Source organism: Convolutriloba macropyga, chromosome 3 (genome assembly GCF_964194025.1).
Source record: "Convolutriloba macropyga chromosome 3, txConMacr16.3, whole genome shotgun sequence".
Classification (NCBI taxonomy): Eukaryota; Metazoa; Xenacoelomorpha; order Acoela; family Convolutidae; genus Convolutriloba; species Convolutriloba macropyga.
This window is the reverse complement of record NC_134470.1, coordinates 79,214,505-79,238,299: the sequence shown is the minus strand read 5'-3', so window position 1 is coordinate 79,238,299 and position 23,795 is coordinate 79,214,505. Positions and strand designations below refer to the sequence as shown.

General features: G+C 36.4%; 2 protein-coding genes across 4 annotated transcripts in view; one reads left to right on the top strand and one right to left on the bottom strand.

Moving 5' to 3' along the window:
- The window catches only part of LOC142336494 (uncharacterized), a 187,900-nt gene that overhangs the window by 104,430 nt on the left and 59,675 nt on the right, over positions 1–23,795 (top strand). The gene's annotated exons all lie outside the window — the stretch shown is intronic.
- LOC142337308 (olfactory receptor 51I2-like) overlaps positions 5,111–23,795 on the bottom strand; it is a 34,473-nt gene continuing 15,788 nt past the window's right edge. The window contains exons 1-7 of one of the 3 annotated variants that reach the window (XM_075386504.1): positions 20,302–21,104; positions 12,700–12,852; positions 12,060–12,202; positions 10,716–10,977; positions 9,953–10,160; positions 9,076–9,223; positions 5,111–5,638 (exon numbers count right to left, since the gene is read on the bottom strand). In XM_075386504.1, the coding sequence (XP_075242619.1) occupies positions 5,375–5,638; positions 9,076–9,223; positions 9,953–10,160; positions 10,716–10,977; positions 12,060–12,202; positions 12,700–12,852; positions 20,302–20,374 (1,251 nt within the window). In that variant the 5' untranslated portion in view covers positions 20,375–21,104 and the 3' untranslated portion in view covers positions 5,111–5,374. Of the gene's footprint in view, positions 5,639–9,075; positions 9,224–9,952; positions 10,161–10,715; positions 10,978–12,059; positions 12,203–12,699; positions 12,853–15,032; positions 15,446–20,301; positions 21,105–23,795 lie in introns of those variants that run through there. The other 2 variants (XM_075386505.1, XM_075386506.1) reach the window with 2 other exon arrangements.

Below are 23,795 nucleotides of genomic sequence, written 5' to 3'. Positions count from 1 at the left end.
CTTTTCCACAACACAAAATGCAGAGAGCTACAATATCTGCTGCAAAAAATGAAAATAATTTTCTCAACAAACAAACTTCTCCAGAAACTTATCCCTTCCTCGTGTCGCGCAAAGAAGCTAGAGCAATTAAGACTGACACAGTAGAGCTTTTTGCACGAAATCACCCAGATGAGCAAATTTATTAACATCTCAATTCAGCACCAAGTCAGGTGTTTCGCCTGCCGGCAAGTGTCGGTCACTAGTCAGGCGGCGTCTGTGGGCTCTTTTTTGGGTCATGAAGAGGTTCGATTTATTCCTTGTGAGCGTTTGATGGCAGCGCCCTTCGGGCACTGCCAACGTGTTTCGATAACTTTTTATGTAACCTCAGGGCCTTACCGAACACTTTCTTCTGGAATTTTTTTTGATGTTGTGAAAAAAGCCTAGGTTAATTGTATGCTTTAGAATCTCGGATTGGGCATGATGTGGGGCCAGCCCCACATACATGCCCCGAAATGTTTTTAAACAAGTGTATGAAAAATTTGATAACAGAATGTCCACTTTAGCTCAATTTTTCATTATTTCTATCCTTTGAGCCCTAAAACGTGGGAAGAAAACTTAACTTTTTTTCTCTGCCAATTTTGTGTAGATTTCTTGTGGTCAAAAAGAAAGTTATGTAACTTTCGAAAAGAGGAAAATAGAATTTTTGGACATAAAAACTTAGGAAAGTGAAAACGAAAAAAAATTCAAAAATTTTGAAAATTTTTTTGGTTTTTCGCACAAGAAAACGTTTGGGGTAGTCTTTTTTGACCAACCAGGGACATCAAAACGGTTTTCAGGACAAAAAGAAAATTTTCAAAATTTTTTATTCTCGGACTTAGAATTTTTTCGGAAAAACTTAAAATTTAGCTTCAAAATTTCAAATTTGAGTATATTTTTCTGGAAAAATTAATTAATTATTTCAAATTTTATATAGGAAAGCCTTGCTATAACTCATTGAGGACCTCAAAACAGCTCATAAATGAAGGCAAAACATTTTTGTTTCGAAAATAAACTATTAAAAAAACCTGCAAAAAGTCATTTTTTTCCACAAAACATTGTTCTTTTTTTTCGGAATATCTCGAAACTGAGAAAAATTCAGGAAAAATTGTTCTTATTAAACAACCCCTAATTTTTTATGCCAGACAAATTCGCTTTTATGAACTAGGCACAGAAATTCGTGGTTTTTGAGAAAAAGCCAAAAATCATGATTTCGGAGGAGACGAAGTTCAAAAAAATGCAAATTTTCTCAAAATCTTTACTTTTTATCCATTTGACTATTCTAGACTTAGTGGTTGGTCATCCGGTAGCAGACACGTATGCAAAACTTCTGGAGTCAAAACTTTTTCAAAAATTGGCAAAAATTCACATTTTTTTCGAAAAACTGAAATTTGACCACTTTTGCCTACTTTTTGCCCAAAAAGTACATGAAGGAGAAATTGGGCGAAAAAGTTCAGTAAGGGACTTTTTGTTCCCTTAGCACATGGGAGCCGCATGCAAAAAATTGGGAAAATCGGTTGATTAGTTTTCGAAATCGTCACTTTTTTCAAAATTCCGAATAATGTTTTTTATTTTGAGATCGGCAGGGCCCCTACCCCGCCTAAGCGGATTTTGTCGTGAATAGGTGCACGGCCACCAAGGGGAATTTCTTACTTCAATTGAGCTATAGAGAGATCAGAAAACCACAGTCATCAAAAATTGCTGGATATTGAATTGAACATTCTTAGAGCATTATCCTCTGGGCTATATAAAATCCAGGTAGCAAAAATCTGCTCTTAAAAATCTGTTTCTCGTATCAGACACCAGTTAATTCTTGGCTTGAGAAAATTTAGACCGATTAAGGAGCTGAGAGAACTTAGCTCTAATAGATTGAGATACCCTCCCCTTTTCAAACAAAGTTTGAGAATAAATTTTCAGCGCTAGCAGCGGTACAAATTATGCGGAACAAAACATGAGACAACAACTCGAAAATGGGAATCACCATTTGTCAGCAAAATTATTCAGTTTAACATGAACCAACGAAAATAATCAAATTTGCAACGATCTCAATCCAGAACGTTCGGAAAAATATTACAAATCACTATTGAACAATATTCAGTTGTCAATGGTTATCTCCAATTAGAGTCATTTCGCTGAAAAGGTTGGGAAACAACAAATCCAATATGATATGACAAATACATAATAAACATACAAAGAGAAAGATAACTTTGAATTTTGTGGCTCTCAAAATTTAAAAAGCACGAAAAACGTATTGGCGTCCGTTGATTGCCACACCAATCGTATCAAATGTTTGTTAAGAAAAACGGACACCTTCAATCCAATACTTTGCGAACATTCTTTAATCCCGACAAAATGCTCAGAAATGATTGGCGGTGTCAAAAAAAACCAGCATATGTACAGAGGTACTAACCTAATTAGGGTCAAAGATAATCCTTAAAAATTCTAACTCGAAAAAAGCACAACGCTATCTAGCAATTCAGCAAAAATCCTTTGTCAAAAACATTTGGCCCACTACAGGAACTAGTAACGCTCTAGCCCTCTGCAACAAAACTCTAAACAACAGGGATTTATCATTATAAACCCTTTCTTTACAAAACTGCAAAAAAAACTGCTCAGATTGCCGGTGTCGAGAGGAACCAGCACATGTTAACTCAAAGATAAAAAAATCTACGTCAAAAATCTACTTCTAAAAAAGCACGTTATCTAGTCTAGTCATTGAGCAAAAAAACCTTAATCAAAAATATTTTGGAGCACTGAAGGAACTAGTAACGCTCTAGCTCTGCAACACAACTCATACAAACGGGTTTTATTATTTTCTTATTATATTTTTTTTATTTCTTTTAAAAACTGCATAAAAAGAACCGCAAGTGTGGGCAACAGTTCGCTTTTTACTGCAGGTTAGTTTCCATTTTTTGGACAATCATTATACTTCCACTATCCACACAAAGTGAACAAAAAGGCTTTCTAACCAGTGTTCTAACTATTTAGCATAATTATTATTATTAATTTTAAGCATAATTATTAGTCAAAAGCTATTAGCATAAATTGCTATAATTCCTTTCTAAATACATACATACACTTGATCAAACTTTCCACCTTGCCGTTTTTTTTGTGTTGAGAAACTCAAATTTGTAAAAATTGCTCCAGTAGAATTAGTTTACTAAAGAAATTCCCACACAAACCGCGAATTCGGAGAAGCGATATTGGTTGTACGGATAGCTTCAGAAAAGTATGTAGCAAACTTTTCAACTGCTGAGCGCAATTGAACTGAAGCATCTATAAAGAAAATAAGCTAAGCACTGACTGGTTTTTGCCTCCCTAAAAACGAGAAGGGGTTCAAACCGCCAGGTGGAGGAGGGTTGGCGTGGGTATCAAACTTTTAAGACCAAGAACCATCGTCACACCTTCAATTCCGAATCGCGCACTTACGAGACTAGTAAAGCGAAAAGTTCTAAGAGCTGTTCAGTCACTAAAAGCCCCCGGAAGGGGCGTCACCTGTTAATCCCAGTTTTGAGGACGAAAAATTAGAAGGGTCAGAAAAAAATTTGATCAAGAGAAAAATCGCGCTAAAACAACCACAGGACTAATATAATAGCTCCAAACTTCGATTCAGGGCAATTAAAAATTTTAAAAATTTAAAAAATTAAAAAAGACAGAAATTAATCGTTTCAGGAATGCCAAAACTTAAACTCCAAATTAAAAAATAGCTGGCGGATTGTTGGAAAATAGCCGCCGTTGACGCACTTGATGCACATCGGGATTGAAACAGAAAAAGAAAAAAGAAGAGAAATTGACCAAATTTTTTCTGTTTTTCTTCAGTATCAAAAAGTTCTAATTTGGCGTGCAGTTTCAGTTAGATTCTAAAGCCATACTTAATTCAGCTTCTAGACTGAAAGCTAATCAGCTTAACACCGATATCAGCTAGCAAACACTCTAAAGAACTTTGATAACCTAATTGTCAATGACTTAATGACCGGGCTTTATCAGTTTATCCCGTCTCTTTTGATTTTGATCTTCTGACTTTGACCACATTGCCTATTTGAATCCGTGAAAGAGTTTAAAATATTTGTTCGTTAGTTTAGCATTTTAAATTTTTTTCATTTTCCGTTTCTTCAGAAAAACGCAGTCTAAGAGAGTCAAGATTTTAAAATTGCCGACCTAAATTGATCAAGTATTAAGAAATGATTCCTACTTTAGGAGATTCCATTTTGTCTCAACAAAGTTTTAAATACAAAAAAAATTCTAAAAAAACGTCAACATTTTGCAAAATCTTTATTTATTAACCTCATTAAAAATTCGCCCAAACTCAGAAATTTTGTAACAAACAACCGAATAACAACGTAGGGCGAATTGCTCTCAAACGACCGGCAACGGTTGGCTTCGTCAGTGGCTAGCCACGGTTTAGAGAGGGTGCACGGCTTAATTGAAGGGGCGGGGCGTAAGTGAGCGCAGCGGGGGGGGGGGGGGTGCACCGGGGGGCTGATGGGGTGGCAACGGGGGGGGGGGGGGTCAATCTTTAAGAACCGCCCTTCGCATCATAAGTATAAGTCTCCAAAACAGATTCTGTGAATCGCATACTTGAAGACTAGTGAGCTGAAAGGCTCTAAGATCACTTAATGCCCGCTGGGCGCCACCTGTTTATCCCGTTTTTGAGGACGAAAAGTCAAATGCGTCTGAAAAAAATGGTAAAGCGAAAAATCGCATTAAAAAAGACCGACAGGACTAATATAGTTGTTACAAACTTCGTTTGAGAGCAATTAATAAGACGTGGCAAATGTTTAAAAAATGACAGCGATAAACAATCGTAAGTGTAGAAGCCAACCACATAAAATTTGATATAGTCGAGTAGATCTAACGAACACTTGCGTTCCTTTTGCACAGCTTACCCATTCCTTCATTTTCTTTTCTCATAATAATTTTGGGTCTTTCCCATTATAGCCCCTCACGAAATTATAGCCCCATTCCCCGTTATTTAATGTTTACCATGATTGGGATCTATACATTATATAATCAATAGGCTGGAATGGGATGGGAGGGGGGCTGTAAAGGGAAGGACGTAAAATAGCAATTAAATATTGACCTAAGAAAAGATTCATCATGGTTAATATGTACTTTGCATTCTAAATTTTCAAATTAAAGTATTCCAATTTGACACCCATCATGCAAATATAATCGCACGTTCATTCAGATAAAAAAAGATTTACAACTACTTCATAACTGCACTGAATACTTTGACGCAAGCATCAATAATCGTATCAAAAACTAGCAAAACAATGTCACTTTTAACATGCTAAGCGCTGAATGTTCACATGCTCTACACATCTAACTTTTGAGTTCTTTTCACAATATTTTTGCAACATCAGACATTCGAATTTGCAGTAGGAGTAGATCCGGGTGGCGTAATCTTTGCCAATTCTAACGTCAATGAATTTCCAAAACTTGTCGTTGGTCCCAATTCGCGGTTGCCAGTATTCATTTTGTCATCGTCAAGAGTTGCAGGGATTTGGTAGTTGCTAGGTCTGGGCGAATTGGTCATGAAGCTGGCTCTGTATCCAGTATTAGGTCCATTCACGTCCAGTGGAATGTTCTCACGGTTCTCAACCAATCGGCTCAAAAGTGGTACCTAAACATACGCAAAGTTTAGTTTAACTAAGTCCGTTCACTCTATTCTAAAACCCTCTACTCTAAAAAGGTAATACTCGGATGTTATGCAGCTTCAACGCAGTATACATTTTATTTCATTAATATCTTTTTATATATATTAATATTTTTTGTTTCGAAAAAAAAATCGCACGGACCAGGAATGTTCCCGTCTATGAAAATCCTAAAATTCGTAAATCCGAGATGTATTGCAGATTAAATAAAAGCATTAGCGGCACAATTGCCGGAAAAAAATCCATTGCAACCTATAATCTTCATTTTGTAGAACGCATGTCATAGCAGGCGACCAAAATTTACCGAAAAATGACAAGCTAACAAAAATCTCAAGCATGATTTTCTCTACTAAAAAGAAACAAAACCATCAAACGTCAGACGAATTGCTCTCTCAAACGACTGGCTAGTGAGGATAGCGCGAGACCAGCTTAATTATGGGGGCGTCTTAAGGATAGTTGGGCGTGCGGGAATACGGATGGAATGAGGAAAGGGGTGAAAGGTTAAGGAGAGGGGGCGTGGAGTAGGGGTAAAACTCTAATAACCGCCCCACATACCACGACTTTATGTCTCCTGAACAGTTTCGGCGATTTGTTTACTTAGACCACCAATATACATTTTCATCAGAAATCAAGGAAACAGTACATAGTTCTAATGGTACTCTAATGACTTGACCGTCCTCTAAGAATATTGGTTAGTTTAGTTAAGTAGAAAATCCGAAATTTTGTGAATAACTATGAACTTTGAAATTGTCAACTTACAATTCCTGAACATTGAACGTCTGAACATTTCGGTTAGTTTTCTCTATGTTACAAGTTTAATGTTATAATTTAAGGAAACTTCAAAATTGATATGAAAAAAGTTTCAAATTCATCGTGCGCCAATCATATCAACATGCACGTAACATTCCATTCACGTTACAATTGGCAGGAAAAACTTAAAACGATTTCGAAAATTTTGGTGGCAATTAGTGTAGCATCTGGATCTAAACTGTATTTAACCGAAAACTAATTTAAATGTTTTTTTCCCAAAAAATATACAATATTTTTGGCATTAACATAAGATTTCTATGATTTTAGCAACAAAGCAGACTCAAAAAACTTCACATAAAAAATAATCACGTCTTCTCACTCTTTAATTGATTGTGAGCCGCTCACTCTTTGGCTCTACTGCTCACGATTTTATAACACAGTTTGTGTTTCGAAAGCTTTATTCAACTTGATGTCAAGAAACATTCTTAGCGTAGCTGAGTTTACCTGTTTTTTCTCAAAATGAAATCTTCAACAACTTACTCGCGTATTGCTCAATAAGATAGTGGTCTAAAATAATTAGAGAACCAGAAATTACAAAGCTCTAATAGAACTGCAACTTAATTCCCTCCATGCTCTATCTGTTTATCCCGCTTTTCAGGACGCCCAGTTAAAAGGTAAAAAAAACCCAGGCCAAAAGTCAGTAGCACAAAAAAAGCATTATTAAGACCAGGTGGACTATTATAAACGCTAAAAGCTTTGTTGAGAGCAATTAGCAAGGCAAAAAAAGAATGCTCCCATGGATAATCTCTACAAAACATCTCAAACAAAAGAGCCGGCAATTTGCCGGAACATAGGCAATTTATTCCACTCTTCATTTAATTTATTGAAATTTTGAGGATTCTAACAGGTAACGAAAATAAGAAAACTTGTGAACAGCCTGTTATTTTTTAAAATTTATTATTGTACAAATTTAGTGTGAAGTTTATACTTGAAAAAGAACTTTTAAAAGCAACTGAGCATGGACATGTTCAACTCAGAAGTAATTCAGATTACTTCCGATTAGAGTTATGTTATAGTTTAAACTCAAATAGTAAGTGCAAAATGCGTTTTTAGGCGATTAAGTTATGTATTATTAAAAAAAAAACACGTTACTGACCTGAAAACCTGAAAACGTAGACCAGGATCATAACCTTATTTACAGAACGTAACAACGCAGCATTCTTTTGGTGAGCGACACAAACAATTTAACGCACAGGACAAACTAAAAAACAACAGGAAGAGCAAAACTTTAGATATGGTTCAAAGGTCCAAAAGAATTCAAAGAGACAGAAAGTGCCCAGAAAAAAAACATAGCCGACTAACGTCGAGTGAAATGTTCTCGAACAACCGGCGAGCAGGTGGCATCGTCAGTAGCTAGCTATAGTTTATTGAGGTTAGCTTTAGCTTAATTTAAGGGGCGTGAGATGAGCGGGGGTGCACCGGGTGATCAATGGGGGGGGGCAACGGTGGAAGTGTCTTTGACTGTACGGGGCCACATCCTTATGGACTGAACGATGTGCAGGGGAAGGGAAGGGGGTATAGTGAGGGGAGCTGATGTGGGAGAGGAACGTCTCCAAAACAGTTCGTTGAAACCCACACTCGTAGACTAGTGAGCTGAAAGGCTAAGAGAATTTTATGCCATCTGGGCGCTACCTGCTTATGATGTTTTTAAGGACGAAACGTCAAATGCGTCAGCCGAAAAATCGGTTAAGCAAAATATCGCATGAAAAAGACCACAGAACAAATATAATTTATACAAACTTATATTGGGAGCAATTATACATTTTCACCAAACCAATTGACAATTGACAATAGAGCCGCATCTCACTGCATCAACTACAAACATAGCCGACTAACGTCAGGTGCATTGATCTTAAACTGTTGAGGGGGCATGGGAGGAGGGTGGGTGGATTACTTTGGAGGGGTACAAACTCTAAGAACATCCCTTCATGCCATAAATTTATGTCTCTTGAACAGTTTTGGCAAGTCGCATAGTTATAGACTAGTGAGCTGTAGGGCTCTACGAGAACTTAATTCCCTCTGGGCTTTGCCTGTTTATCCCATTTTCGCGGAAAAAAATCAAATCACGACAAGTCAGTAGAACAACAAAATCGAATGAAAAGCCAGCAGCAGTAATATATTACAACAAACTTCGTTTTAGAGCAATTAAAAATTAAAACTAGGTGCTTATTCTGAAACAAAACTTTCCAAATCATTCAATTTTTGTTCAAACGGTTAAAAATTTTACCAAGCTTCGACGATCTAGAGGTATTTACTACTGAAGCCAAACTCCTTTGACTGAAAACAAGCAAGCGTATGAGACACTATATTGTCCCTCAAAATACCTTTTTCCTCAGAGGTCTTAACGACACGCACACTAAGACTTATAAAGGTGGAAGAGAACTGCACGGTAACCTGACTTTACGGCCTCGGACTTGAACCCATTAGCCCATTTTTGAGACGGAAAATTAAATCGATCAGATGGGAAAAAGGATGAAACGAAGCACTTGCATAGGACGAATAGAACCCAAGTAATTGCTACAAAATTTGTCCAAGATCAATTAAAAAGTCAGCAACAAATTCGACAGTTGACCAAAAAAAATGTCTAGTGTCTCACCTCCTCAAAGTACTTGTGAGCTCCTCGCTTGAATCCGACGTTCATCTTGTAGAAGAGGAAGAAGTTGAGAAGAGACTGTATGAAGATGAACCAGCCTGATAGCTTGAACACCCACACAGGCGGGATGTCGTCAAACACCACAATGTACCTGTGCACAAAAGCAGTCCATACCGTATCACAAGGGTGAAAATTTCGTTGTGTTAGAATGCTTTCCATAACCGGCGAACTCAACAATATGATGCAGCTTGGAACATTTCCCGCACTGCACCCTTATAGAGCAAAAAAGACTTAAAAAATGAAAAACTGGTAATATTGATGAACCAATTGGCAGCATGTCTTTACTTGTTAAAACACCCTGCTGCTACTATTCTCACCTTACGTTATCGCTTCTAACTTCCAGATAAAGTAATGAACAGGGAAAACTTCAATTAAATATATTAAATATATTCCATTACGCTGAAACTCAATCAGACTCAAAAGATGAATGCAACTTAAATTAAATCCAAGATTATCTCCGTCGGTATTATATTGATAGTTGCGTCACATTTAAAAAATTATGCTGTACATTTTTGGGACTTTATCTGCATCGAAAATGTAGAAAACAAAGAGCTAACAATAATCAAATTGCTCTCAAACAACAGGGGAGGCAATTGCTTTAGCTGTATGTAGCTGAAGCTTAAGGATGCTATCCTCACTGATTGAGTTGGGGATACAATGGATTGGGGGGGGGGGGGGTATCCAATTTCCAAAAATCTACTTCCAAATCGGAAAATTATACACCCTCAGAAGTTTTGAGGACATGTTTAGCAGTTAGCAAGTTGTTTTCGCTCCATTGCCTCGCTAGAGCTTTGCTTTGAAATCTGACATCTCAGCGTACCTATCTACGGCCATATAGGGTATGAAGCTGAGGAAGAATATGACTGTGACTAGAAAGAGCATTTTGCAGGCATTCAACTGTGCCACAATCTGGATGCCCTGGGCTGCGGCTGAGCTCCTCCTGCCCTGCTTCTGCTCCCTCACTGCCAGAGCCCTCTCTTTCCACACACTGGCCAGAATCAGCAAGTAGCAAATCAACACCACCACACCTGCAAATGAAGAGAACTTAGATACATATTTCAGTCAACAGGAAAAATTTTCAGAAAATTCCTCAATAAACCTCTTTAAGTCCCAGAAATTTTTGGTATATCCCATGAGAAAAAACTTAGACGTTTGATGTCGATGCCAAACGATACCAATAATTCTTTTACAAGAATGCAAAATCAATCGGTGTCATTCAAGCTTGAGGATCCAGAAAGTTACGAACGACCGCCTCAATTTTTAAAGAAGCATTATCGGTTGACTAATAGGAATTGAAAACCATAAATGATTGTAACCTTATCAACACTAGTTAAATTATTAATCTAAGTATATAAAGTAATTCCCGTTGTTTTTTTAAATAAAACCCAGTAATCCCAATTGATTCTTAGGATTACATGAAGTAATCCTAACTGCCATATCTTTATTACATTCTCGTTCTTCGTTCTTTTTTTGGAAAAAAAGCAAAATTAAACCAGATGGACTTCCATAAAAAATATTTGTATAGATGATTATCGTTAGTTGGTCTCACATTTCAACCAAAGGCCCTAAAACTGAAGTCTAACCTGGAGTCACAAACATGAGCAGCATCTGGAAATTGGTGAGAGTGACGTCATTGGACACGAGAAAGCAGATGTAGAGATAGTCGTCAAACCACGAGTTATCTACAATGGCCCAGTAGACAGGGATCAATGTGCCCAGGAACCCGATGGTCACAAATGTCCCGATCAACTTCTCAGTTGTAACCAACTGGTGGTACTTCAGTGGCCAGTAGATAGACACAAACTGGTCCAGTGCCGATACCATCAGACACATGGCGTTAACATTCTGGGAACAATATACATGTACTTAAAAGTTGTTTTAAAACTTGATTACAGTTTACCGAACTTTTGACACTTAGCTTAACTAATCCTTGCTATTTAAATTTTCATTCGAAATTATATCACTATATAGTTTTGCGAAATTTCACCATTGCATATAATTTTACTCAAAACTTCATCATTACGAACAAACTTAATTTGCAGTTGCATATCAGTAGAAAGTCGTCAAAATTGCACAAGGTCGCAAAACTCCCTGTCAGATTGCTCACAATAAGCTTTCAAATGATTCCAAACGTCATAAACTATCAAATTTTACGGATGTTTCGCCTTCAGTTTAATTTGACTATGTGTGATTGTGGTGTTCAGAACTTGCTCAGATCTGTTGAGTTACATATCTTCTTTTGCTAACGTGAAAAAGAATCATTTCCTAATCTATATCAAAAAATGAATATTCGCTCACGGTTGTTATCGCCGCCGAGAAGTTATCAAACTCTGGGACGATTCTCAGTCGTTTACCATCTTCGAATGGTAATATTTTCTAATCAATTTTCATTGCGCTTCTAACAGTTACAACTTAGGCCACTCTGTAATTGATTGGACTATCTTTTTCTGCTACTCATATCTCGCCACTTATGATAGAACAGAAATGGCCAGAAAAGAATGGGAGGAAAAAGACATTCTAATCCCACATCAGAATTCCGCCACTGTTTTGGATTTTCGTAGTGTGTCATCGGTCGCAATAACAAGTTCTTTAATCCTTAAGTTATACAACTGTTATCGGAACGAGAGTTGATTGAATCAACATTCTGGCTTAGTTTGTCTACTGTTCTAACTCTGTCTAAGAAAAAAAGAACATTGTTAATTTCCTCTGATACACATAAGAATAAAATGCAAATGGTAAAAGAGGCAATGTAAAGTTAAGAATATAACATTATGTTATAAAATATAAAGTTAAGAATATAACATTATGTTAAAATGTTAAAGTTAAGAATATTACATTATTTTTTTAATAAAAATTGTTGAGAGGAATGAACTTTTCACCTCTAAAGTGACCTTCTACAGCTTAGGTTACCTGGAAGCTTAGATTACCTGGAAGAAAGCCAACAGGAGGGCCTGTCCGTGGCACACATAAGTTGGGTATCGGAAGTCGTGGTCAAAAGCGGGCACAACTGCTGACCCAATTAGAAGCGCCATGAATACATCACATAGTGACATGCAAACCATCAAGTAACCTAAGAAGACAAAGAAACATCATCAACTGCAACTCTAGTTTCTACATTATGTTGATTGTTGAGTGAAAGATATCTTATTAAAATTCCAGTTTGTTATCTTGTAGAAAAGTAGGTTTTCGACCGTTTACACCAACTCTTTCAGAAATGTCAAGATTTCTCAATTTTAAAATCTTTCATTTAAATTGAAAACTTGAACTACGAAAAAGTTACTTAAAATTCTCAATCCTCCCTCCCTCCCTCCCTCCCTCCCTCACCCCCCCCCCCCCCAAAAAAAAAAAAAATAAGTGCAACTTTTGCAAATTTATAATAGTACATATAAAAATTGTAGTGGATAGCCCACCTCTTAGACAAAACAAACTATTACCAACGCAAAACATGCATTAGACTGTAGGAAACAGTTCCAGTCAAATAATTGGTTAAAAATTTGTCTGAGTAATTTCAAAAGGAGACTTAAAAGAAGGAATAAAATACCCTTAAATAACGAAATAGTAACTCACCTGGTGGGTAATGGAGCTGTGGGGTGCGGATGACGACAAATATGACAAAGGAAGAACTCCAGAAGATGGAAAAGGAGAGGAAAATGTACCAGCAGGTCTCGAAGAGTACCACTGCCACGCCATCCGGGTTAGGTGGAAACTCAAGTTCATATTCTGAAAGTCACGACCGCTTCACATTTCAAATCTTTGTTTCGTTTGTTTATTGAAAATGATATCATTCTGCAAGCATAGCGATTCGCAGCAATTACCCCAAGGGTCAAATTTGAAATAAAAAATGGGTAGAAATTTAAGATTTCGGCCGAAACGAGGCCTGTGTTAATAGATCCGAAATTTAAAGGGCAATGCAAAAATTTACACTAGAGCAAAATCATCCATAACGTAAACATAACCGACTAACGTCGGGCGAGCGGTTGGCTTCGTCAGTGGCTAGCCACGGTTTAATGAGGCTAGCTTTAGCTTAATTAAAGGGGGCGTCAGGTGAACGCAGCGGGAGGGGGGTACATCGGGGGATATGGGGGGGGGGGGGGGGCAACGGTGTGAAGGCGGCTTTTGGCTGCACGGGGCCCTTACGACCTGAAAGATATGCATAGGTGTGGATTGGGGGTGAACTGAGAGGGGTCTGATGTGGGGGAGGTGTGTGTATGGGGACGGGGGTCAACCTCTAAGAAACCCCTTCACACCATAAGTATAAGTCTCCAAAACAGATTCTGTGAATCGAATACTTGGAGACTAGTTAGCTGAAAGGCTCGAAGAGCACTCAATGTCCGCTGGTCGCTACCTGTTTATCCCGCTTTTCTGGACGAGAAGTCAAATGTTTCAGACAAAAAATTGCATTAAAAAGACCGACAGGTCTAATATAATTGCTAAAAATTGTTTGAGAGCAATTAATCATATTACACGCACAGATACAGTTTAAAATCCGACAAGCTCTTCCAAACATCTCGCCAGGACAAAATCCATCAAATGAAAGCAAAAAAATTGAGCGGTAATACCTAATTTGATCATAAACAAAATCTAACAAAGTTACTTCAATATCATGATTCAAGACAATGAGGCGAAAAAGTAATAATTAAATAATAAATATAATAATTAAATAATAATTAAGTAATAAATAAATAATTTTTATTGTGTAATTAATTCTGTGAGCAATAATAAAAAACAATGCCAGATGCCTATTTAAAACAAAAAAAACATGTAAGAAAGAATCAAATAGTATTCCGACTACAGCAAAAAAATGTGATTAGAAATAAGATTCTAATTCTGAAAAATTGGTAAAATGAAGCTTGAATCCAAAAAGGGATCTGAAACACTGGTACACAAACAGATGACCAGAAAAAGTTGAAAAAGGGTCTTGAAACGATTTATTATAGGCCATCACGAACTCAATTTGTAGCAGTATCACAATTTCTTAAAGAGACCCATGTAGGATACAGCAGTATTTAAAGGTCATTGTATCAAGTATAATCACTGAAGAAAAATCAAATCGTTCGAAATGAAATCGGAAATCTTAAGTCATGATTTGTTTGTAACCACTTTTTAGCTTCATGAGCTTTGTTGATTGTCTTTATTACAGTTGATTCTCTTTATTACAGTTGATTGTCTTTATTACTATATGCTTCCATTACAATACAAAATATATACCTATTGTTTTAAAAGGGAAAGGCGTATTTAAATAATTAAGGATTTCCCGACTCCTACATCCTCAATAACAGACAAAACAAATAGCTTTGCAACAACACTAAATAGAGTTTCGCTTCATTTTGTTGTTTCACAATTTACCATGAAATTGAAGTCTTCGATCTTCAAACTGAAGAGAAAAAATAAATTTACCAACAACAGTCAAATAGAGTTATACTGTCATTACAACTATTATAATGGTAGAAAATTAAAACGCATATTGATTCTTCTACTCGTTCTGACATAATGAGGCAAGAATTTCGCCCACCCATTTATTTACTTGTTGACTAAAATTTTGATAGCTATTTTTGGTGTAGCTGTCGCACAGAGCTGCAGTTCGCGGGTAATTTTGGCGGGATACAGGCGCTTATTGCCGTTTTTAACTGGTACCCTAGTTGCATTTGTATCATAATTATAGGTATATTTAGTAGTGCGTGACTGCCTATCCACAACTTGCTTGTGGTGCGGCGACCTTTCTGGATCTACGCCATGGTGAATGACATGGGGTCCCGGGTTAGGGGGACCAGGGGGTTTATCGTCAACATCAGGGGAAAGGGGCAGGGAAGCTATTCGGACTCTGCAGTGCAAATTCATGGTAAAAATAGTCTTTTCTGTTTAAACTTATATATTAACAATACTTCGATTTCATAACTAACTTCCGAAAAGGGCTGCGATTCCAATGTCCAATTTGAAATCTGATAATTCTTCCGAGTGACTGAAATTCATAGTTAGCAACCTGCTTTTTCTATTTTGAAATGGGTAGAAGAAAATGCACAGATGGTAACAGAGCAAACATTCTTGTGAAATAATGACCGAAATAATTGAACGAAGGCATAAAATTCCTCAAAGAGATTAAAAAGTCGCAAAATATGCACATTTTGTCTGCTAGCCTGCTTCCCCATCAAAAATAAAATATCTTCAATTCCTGACAACAAAGCAATATTTTAAATTCAAGTAAAACCGATAAGGTGTCTCCGCATGTAAAATTCCGACCCTTCATATGAACAACACTATCAAATTCAAAAACATTAATTATTCATCTTAGCTCAGCTGCATCTCCTCACACACGTATTTGAAAATTGACCTCCAAACAGTATAAAGAATTAACAGTTATATTGCGTTCAGAATTACGTAGAAAAGTTGTGAAAGCATGCTTCTAGATATGAAGATCAGTTCTCTGCTTGTTACAGTAAGCTAACAAATTAGCGATCATGGCTAAAAAATGTAAAACAAAAAAAAATAGCTACAACTAAATATTTTTCACAGAAATCATTACACTCCTGTATATACTTTCTATTGAGCATGAATAGTATGAAAAAAAAACACTAAAATTGAATAAGAATTAGCCACTGGTTTAGGTTGCATTTTTTTCCGCAAGAGTCAGAAGTCATAAAATAATGAATTCTTGACGTCAACAGCTTTTGACGCAATTTTGAACTGCTAAATTATCACTCAAAAATTTAACTAGCAACCTTATAAAAACATTTCTGTCGCTAATTTATTTTACACGTGAGCCATTTGAGATGCGAAAAGTCAAATTTCATCCTTCCTCCTGATTTTTTCCACATAAAAAATCAGGACAAAAGGGTGCAATTTGACTTTTCACGTAAAATTTTGGAAAAGACGAAATCAATAACCAACGGACATCAAACAATAAAAACATAACCGAATAAACGTCGGAAGAATTGCTCTCAAACGACTAGAGGGAGATCTAATCAATTGCAACCTGCTTCAGTGGGGGGGGGGCTAAATGAGACTAAGAAGTTCAATAGTGGGCTTCAAATAACCACATTAGAGGTTAACATATACCACTATTAAGATTTAAAGTGAAAAATGGCACAAGTTTCGGCGCAATTTTCAGAGAATTTTAGACCACGCGAAACGCAAAAAGACAAGGGCGTAAAAATCACTCAATAAGTCAAAACCGTCAACCGTCATTTTTCATTGACCAAAAACTTAATCACGCGAATGAACAAAAACTATCATGAACAGTCAAAAACGGCGCCACGCACGCAATTAAATTGAAAAATCATAACGAATAAAAAAGCTGAATTGAAGTGATCAATTCGACCAGACCTATAATGGACAATAAATGGATTGGGAAAGCCACTTGGAAATAAATCCGAACAAGAAAATTGAAAAAGCAAAAATCAAAGTCAAATTTACGCATGTGAACAAAAAAACCCCAATTGAGAAAGTGCAGTTTTGTTCAAACACCGCTTTCTCCCTCTACATTGAAATTGAAGTAAAGAAAATCACGCCACCAAACCACTCGCTTTTTCGTTTCACTTCCTGTTTCGGCGTGGCCAAATTCACTTCTCCCATTCAACTTCAAAAATAATGAAATTCGTGATCAGATCTAAAAAAGTCAGCGCCCCAATAGAATTCCAAATCTTGTCAGAACTTCCAAATTGTCGGAAACCAAGAGAAAGTCAATAAAGCGAAGTGCTATTTCTTTAGCATGCTTCGCAACAACACTATGCGCATGCATCCCAAAAAGTGATAAAATCAAACAAGAAGTTTGAACATAACCGTCTAACGTCGAGAGAACTGCTCTCGAACCATTCGTAGGAGATCAAATAAATTGCAGCCTGATTCAGTAGGGGGACATTCACTAAGAGGCTTCAAACCAATATAACCACTAATAAAATTTGAAGTGAAAAATATACACCAATTGGCGCAGTTTTAAAATTACTTTTAGTAGTGAAGGGCTTCCACCTGAGTTCAGCTGCTGACACTTGTAAATGAAAATTTTGAGCCACGCAAAACAAACAATTCCGGGGCATGAAAGTCACTCGAAAAGTCAAAACGCTCAAGCAGAAAATATGCATAAAAAAGACGATCGCGTTAACAATAATTGCATCATACTTCGTTGCAATTTAACATCATCTTTGACCATATGAAAAGGATAATAATCCATTCCATCGAAGAACTCGTGGGATGCACTACACTCAAATTGCTTAATAGAAACAACTGCTTAGATAGACAATTTTGAATCCACGCCAAATGAATATCAAATAATCCTCATGACGAAAAAAAAACATGAAAGATACGTCAATCTATTGGCCTTTGTATCTTGCCATGTACTTAACGGCCTTATTTATGCATAGAAATAGAGAACCTAAATTTTTTACGCCACTGGCATCATCTTTTTTGAGATCATTAGAATTTGCGCACCTTGATTGAATTTCGCCTACTTTACATTGTAAGCACTAAATGAGGCAACATTACTTACTAAATTTTCATTTCCTAAAGAAACCAAAATTGAACGGAGCCAAAAAACGATGAGGATTCTAATTTTATGTTTCTAGATAAGGAACTTTGAGCAAAGTCACCTATTCCTCATAGTAAACATAGCGACGAAAATCTAAGTCTTTCTATCATGTCATAGAATTTCATGATCCGATAAACAACTTCAGATGAAAAGACAAAAATTGAAAAGAAATATCCAAAACGTTAGAAACTCCATAATCGGCTAAAATATTAAAATTATCACTTGTACCGTCTTCTTTACATTGGAATATTCTAAACAAATAATAAATAATGAAGTAATAATGGTTACAATAAAGAAGAACATAACCGACTAACGTCGGGCGAATTGCTCTCAAACGACCGGTTAGCCTCGTTAATAACTACCCATGGTTTAGTGAGGCTAGCTTTAGCTTGATTCGAACCTGCAACTTTTAGTTTTCTAGCCCCGTTAGTAAATCAAATAAAAAAAATGAAACTTCAAAAATTTGCAAAATATTGCAAATTTTTTTTAAAAAAGCTTCCAGATTTTGCAGTTAAAATGTTCAAAACTATTTTTGTGTTCTGATGTCAAATAACCCATCTTCAAGACTTGAAAAATTTCGTTGGCCAGTAATGATCGTTAAACTCAGAAAAGGACAAAAACATTCAAAAACTTTGAAAACAATTGCAAATTTTGCTAAAATTCAAGATATTAAAATCTTCAATACCATTTGATTGTCTCAGGAGACTATCCAGTATCCCTATTTCAAGCTTTAAATAGTTTCACTGGCTTATAATGATCCTACACTTGGAACCTGACTGAAATTTTCCAAAAAATTTTGAAAATTAAAACTTCATCAAGAAATTGCTAAAGCTGGACTCATTAAAATATTGATAACCATTCCATTCTCATCAAACCTTGGAGAAGGTCCCTACGACCCTGGTGCCGGATTCTGAAAAATATTCCATTACATCTAGAAGCTATGCAGTAACCTATAATCAAACCCTAGAGGAGGTTATGTGGCTCTTGAGGCTGGAGAAACCTAAAAAATGACAAGAAAATTTAAAAAAAAAACAAAGAAAAAATTGCAAGTTGCAAAAACTGCTAAAAATTGTGATAATAAAAGCTGAAAACTAACCCACGGTCAAAAAACCTTCTCCAATAACGAATTATCAAACCCTAACGGAGATTATTCAGCTAGGCTAAACCTGAATGACAATAAATGTCAAAAAAAATTGAAAAAATTGCAAGTTTTGAAAAAAAATGCTAAAATTCGTGGTACTGAAATCTCAAAAAAAAAAAACATTCCATTACATTTAAAAACTATACAATAACCTATATTCAAACTCTAGAGGAGGTTCCTCGGCTCCTGAGGCTTGAGAAACCTGAAAACCGTCAAAAAACTTGGAAAAATGCAAGCTTTATATACAAAAAAAAACCAAAAAATTTGTCATATTAAAAATTTGAAAGCTATTCCATGGGCAATAAATTTTTTCTCAGTGACTTACTATCAAACTCGTAAGGACATTTTCTGTCATTTGCATCTGGAAAGACGTGAATAATGATATAAATGTTACAAAAAAAGAAAAAATTTGCAAGTTTTGTCAAAAAAATGGTAAAATGCTCAAAAAAGTTTTGTCCAAAAAATGCGTGATGTTAAAATGGTGAAGCCATTCCACTACCACTAGAAACTATTCAGTAACCTATTGTAAAACCCTAGAGGAAGTTCCTTGACACCTAGGGAAGTAATCAAAATTATAAGCGCTAGAAAACACAATTGAAAGGTTAAAAAAGTGGCTCCAAATTTTTACTATTTCGAACTCCCATAACGATAAGAGTTAGAGGAAGTTCAGAAAACCCTTTTTCGTTGCTCTTATTGAAATCTGAGTAGTTTTAAGTTTACTTCTCAAGAAAAGTGGACGAATTGAGGCCACGTTAATTGGAGACAAATTATAAAACATTTTAATAAATAAACAAAAATTCGATAAAACACTCAAAACACGATTATTAAAGAAGTTTGGCTACACACACATGACCGATAAACACAAAACCAATAGCGAAAAACAAAAAAAATCAGATCGTATTTAGCAAAGCTATCCATTTTAAAAAAAATTGCATTAAATAAATTAATGTTTACACTAGTTTATGCATCATAACCCTCGAAAAACTCGGAATTCATAAAAACCTTCATCGAGAAAATCTACACTTCCTCCCTAAATTTCAAAAAGCGTTGAACAAAAAAAAGCAAGCGTTCAACACAGCTTTCATTCAGAAAACCAAAGCGTTTAAGCTACTGGTATATTAGTTGTCTTCAGACGTGAAGGCGCAACATAACTAGTCATCTGTTCTGGCCTAAAAAATTTTTTCAGGAATTCACATAGAAATGAAGAAACGTATCGGAAATGCCATTTTTCAAATGAAACATAATTTTTGCTGGAAGCAACTACAATGAGCGTTTCCAGTTTTGTCGGAAATAAAAAGAAATATTGCATTTCATTCCGCATTTTTCTACTTCGTCATTTCTGAAATTTGAAAAATCATAAAATTATAATTAATTTATTTTTTACCACTTTTAACCTCAATGTTCACTTCATTTACTTTATTTATCAACTGTTCAGCCGCATAAAAAAAAGACCAGGCCTCTTTTGAAAAAATATTTGTTTAAATAAAGTAGAAAAATTGAGCATACTAACCATCACCTGTCTGATTTCCCACTGTATCATTATAAAATTGTGGCAACTTCAAAACTTCAACATTTGGGTCCATTTTGGGTTCAAGTAGGTAACCAAGAGAACCACTTTTGAATTTGGCGAAACCCGAGGAGCAGCCAAAATGTATTTGTAAGTTCAATTAAAGCTTAAGCCCAATAATTGGTAATTCATCCACGCTTTGAATTTAAATCAGAATATGTAATTGTTTTTGCCTGAAAGCCTTTCGAGGCGGATCAATTGTACATATGGATTTTCACTATTTGGCAATAGCATTGATCCGCTCACTGTCATCTACAAACCATGCTAGGTGCCAAGGGAATTGCGTTTTATCTGTTAATTCCTTTTAAATTAAAAACCCGCATCCCTCTTTTGATAAGAGGACCACTGGGGCCAAACAAGGGCTGGAATTATGTGGCATTGGCAAATCTTAGAAACAATTAAACTTGCAATCTAATTGATTTTCACGAGGTCAGATTGCAGACAATCATCAGAAATGAAAGGAAGACTGCATACAAAAGATTATGTCATATTAGACTAATTGGAGTATACCGTAACTGATATTACACATTTAGCTAACGACAGCCCTAACATAATTAAATAATTCCCTGTTGTCGGCAGAGTACCGAATTCAGACAATAACGGAGAAGAAATCCCCAATGAAAGAACCGGGCACTTTTTAACTTCAACGCAATTGCTATAAAAATTCTTATAAGTAAACAAAGAAAATTCGTCTAAAAGGATTTATATACTTATGTATGTCGAATTTGAAATTGGGGATACCATCTTTGGAGAAAAAAACTCCTTCTCCCCTTCAGTACTTAATCCTTCTCCTTATTATAGTCCAGCGAAAAAGTATGCACCCGTTAGGCATAAGCAAGAAAGATCCCCAAATTTCAAGGCCAGGAATGCGAATGCATAAACACTGATATTTAAGGAACACGATGCCTCATTTAACGCAGAGTAGAAAGTATAAAGCCTTATTGTTAACACAAACCTCATTGGTTTTCAAACATTCGAACGTCGCAACTTTATCTGATAGTTTCACGTAACGCAGGACAGGCCGTTTTTGGTCAATCACAAATGTTTTTTAATATAAACTTAAGAGATCTAAAAAGAGAACTTCCAGATATCAGTTCATTTTTAAGATACGACCTGTTTTTAATATTTCAATCAGTTTCAAGATATAAGCTTAATCCCCATGTTGTTTTAATTTGTCAGAATTCAGAATCTCAAATACACAACTTACGTTGAGCAAAGAGTAACAACGGTCGGGGGTTCTGAGAGTACGCAGCTTGCACTCGGGAGGCCTTGCATCTCAAAGTCGGGCAAAGATAAGCCTAATGAAAATTAGAAAAGGTCTGAAATCTTGCGCCATCTTGTTTTCGTTTTGAATTTCCACACCGTAAATAGTGCCCTGATCAGAACTTGCCGGCATTGGACGGGGTCCTGGTCAGACTTCAGATCATAGATAATGATGCCAGATTCTACGGAGAGGTCGCAGTTTACAGCCCCCCCCCCCCCCCCCTATAGCTCTCCCCCACTTTGATCTCAGATAACCTATAACCACCCAATCATGGTAAAGTACTATAATAGGGAGTATAGTTTCGGGGGGGGGGGGGGGATAAGGGAAAAGACCTGTCTGTTTCATCGAGGTCGGGCAAAGATAAGCCCAAGGAAATTGGAAAGCCCAAACATTCTATTCTTTGCCCACGACACCAAGCTCTACCGTAGGATTGACACAACGGACGACAAACGCCTTGAAAACCGGTCACGAGAAACTACTGCAATTTGATGAAGAGAAACACGTCTATTTGCCAATCACCGGCGCCAAAGTTTTGCCGACAACCGAGTACTCCTTAAATCGTGTTAATATGAAAATAGCCAACGCGAAAAGGATCAGGGTGTTTGGATAGACTTTGACAAGCATATCATCACCAAGTTTAAAACAGCCAATGGAATCATTGCCTAAACGAGAAAATGCTTCTGCAACACTATAGTAGAGATTTCCAGCAGTATTTGCAAACCTGTCATTCAACCCCATCTTGAACATTGCAATCAGGTTTGGTACCCGCACTTAAGAAAACAAGTCAACCTAATCGCAAATGTCCAAAGGAGAGCCACAAAGTTAGTCAGCCAAATGAGAGATTTGGACTATGAATTGAGACTAAGGGTACTGAATCTTCCAACCCTTCCTTACCGACGGAAAACAGGCACCATGAGAGAAATGTAAAAGCTAACAAACCAGTATTACGACTGCAGAAATTGCTTGAGCCTGACACCAGAATCTCTAGAGGAAACCCGGAGGTGATGTCGCAAAAATTAAAAATCAAGCACGCGGAACTGCTTCACTGTGCGAGCGTCTAGACTGGAACAATCGCCCATAAGAGTTTACGTCCAGCTCCTGCCTACATATATTCAATAGAAGTCTAGAAAGGCACTGGGCTGACCCCCACACAATCATTTGAGATGTGAAGTGACACGGTGGACTGGTTCCAGAGGCAAGCCCTGTCGACCAGAAAATCTTGATCCCTCTTGTTTGCTCGTGTTGACTTTCATAACTTTAGGCACCGCCCCGATAAGATCATGCATAAACTCGATGGCGTCCTGATCAGATTTTCCGGACCGTAGCCAATGCCTTGATTAGACCGTGCATACTCTGGACGGGCTTTTGGTCTTAGCTATCTGGGTCTTAGCTAAAGCCCTGATCAGACCGTTAAGAAATAGGATGGTGTCCTGATCATAATCCAAACCGTAGACAATGCAGCCAGTTTCGGGACCCAGGTAGTTGTAGTAGTAGTAGTAGAAAATGATTGAGCTCGAAGCCACGGATTTAAAACAATATAAATTGTAGTCATAGTTCTAGCAATTGGCAGATATTACTGCGAAGATCACACCTGCAATGTAGTTTTCACGAACGTTATTTCTTTTTATCAATTATATATATTTATATTGGTGATTGAAACTTTTTCAAATCGGGCCCAAAAAAGTTGAATAACTTTCACAATTGATGCAGAAGAAACAAGATTGTCAAATAAAATTAATTCTGATATTCAAACTCAACGTTTTCGAATTTTACAATCACCGTATAGTTTTAACTGATTATCTAAAAAATTTAAAACTTGACATAAAATTGTGAAATTATTAAGAGGTTGTCGAAAAAATCTAGCATCGTCAGGAGTTAAAAACTTGATAAATATTTACAATTATGCATGCACACAATAAAATGTCTTGTTTAACTAATTACAATTTGGATTTTTTCCAAAACTCCATCAGATTTTCACCATTAAGGGCGCTGAAACGTTTTTAAAAATTTGTAGAATGGATCGGAAGAATATTTGTTTCCAAGGAAAAAATAAAAAATTGTTAAGATGAAAAATAAAACGCATTTGCATTTGTCTGGTACCACAATATAAAAAATTCTAGGAACTATCTTAAAAATGGAATTGAAAAGTTTCTATATATACGATATTTAGCCT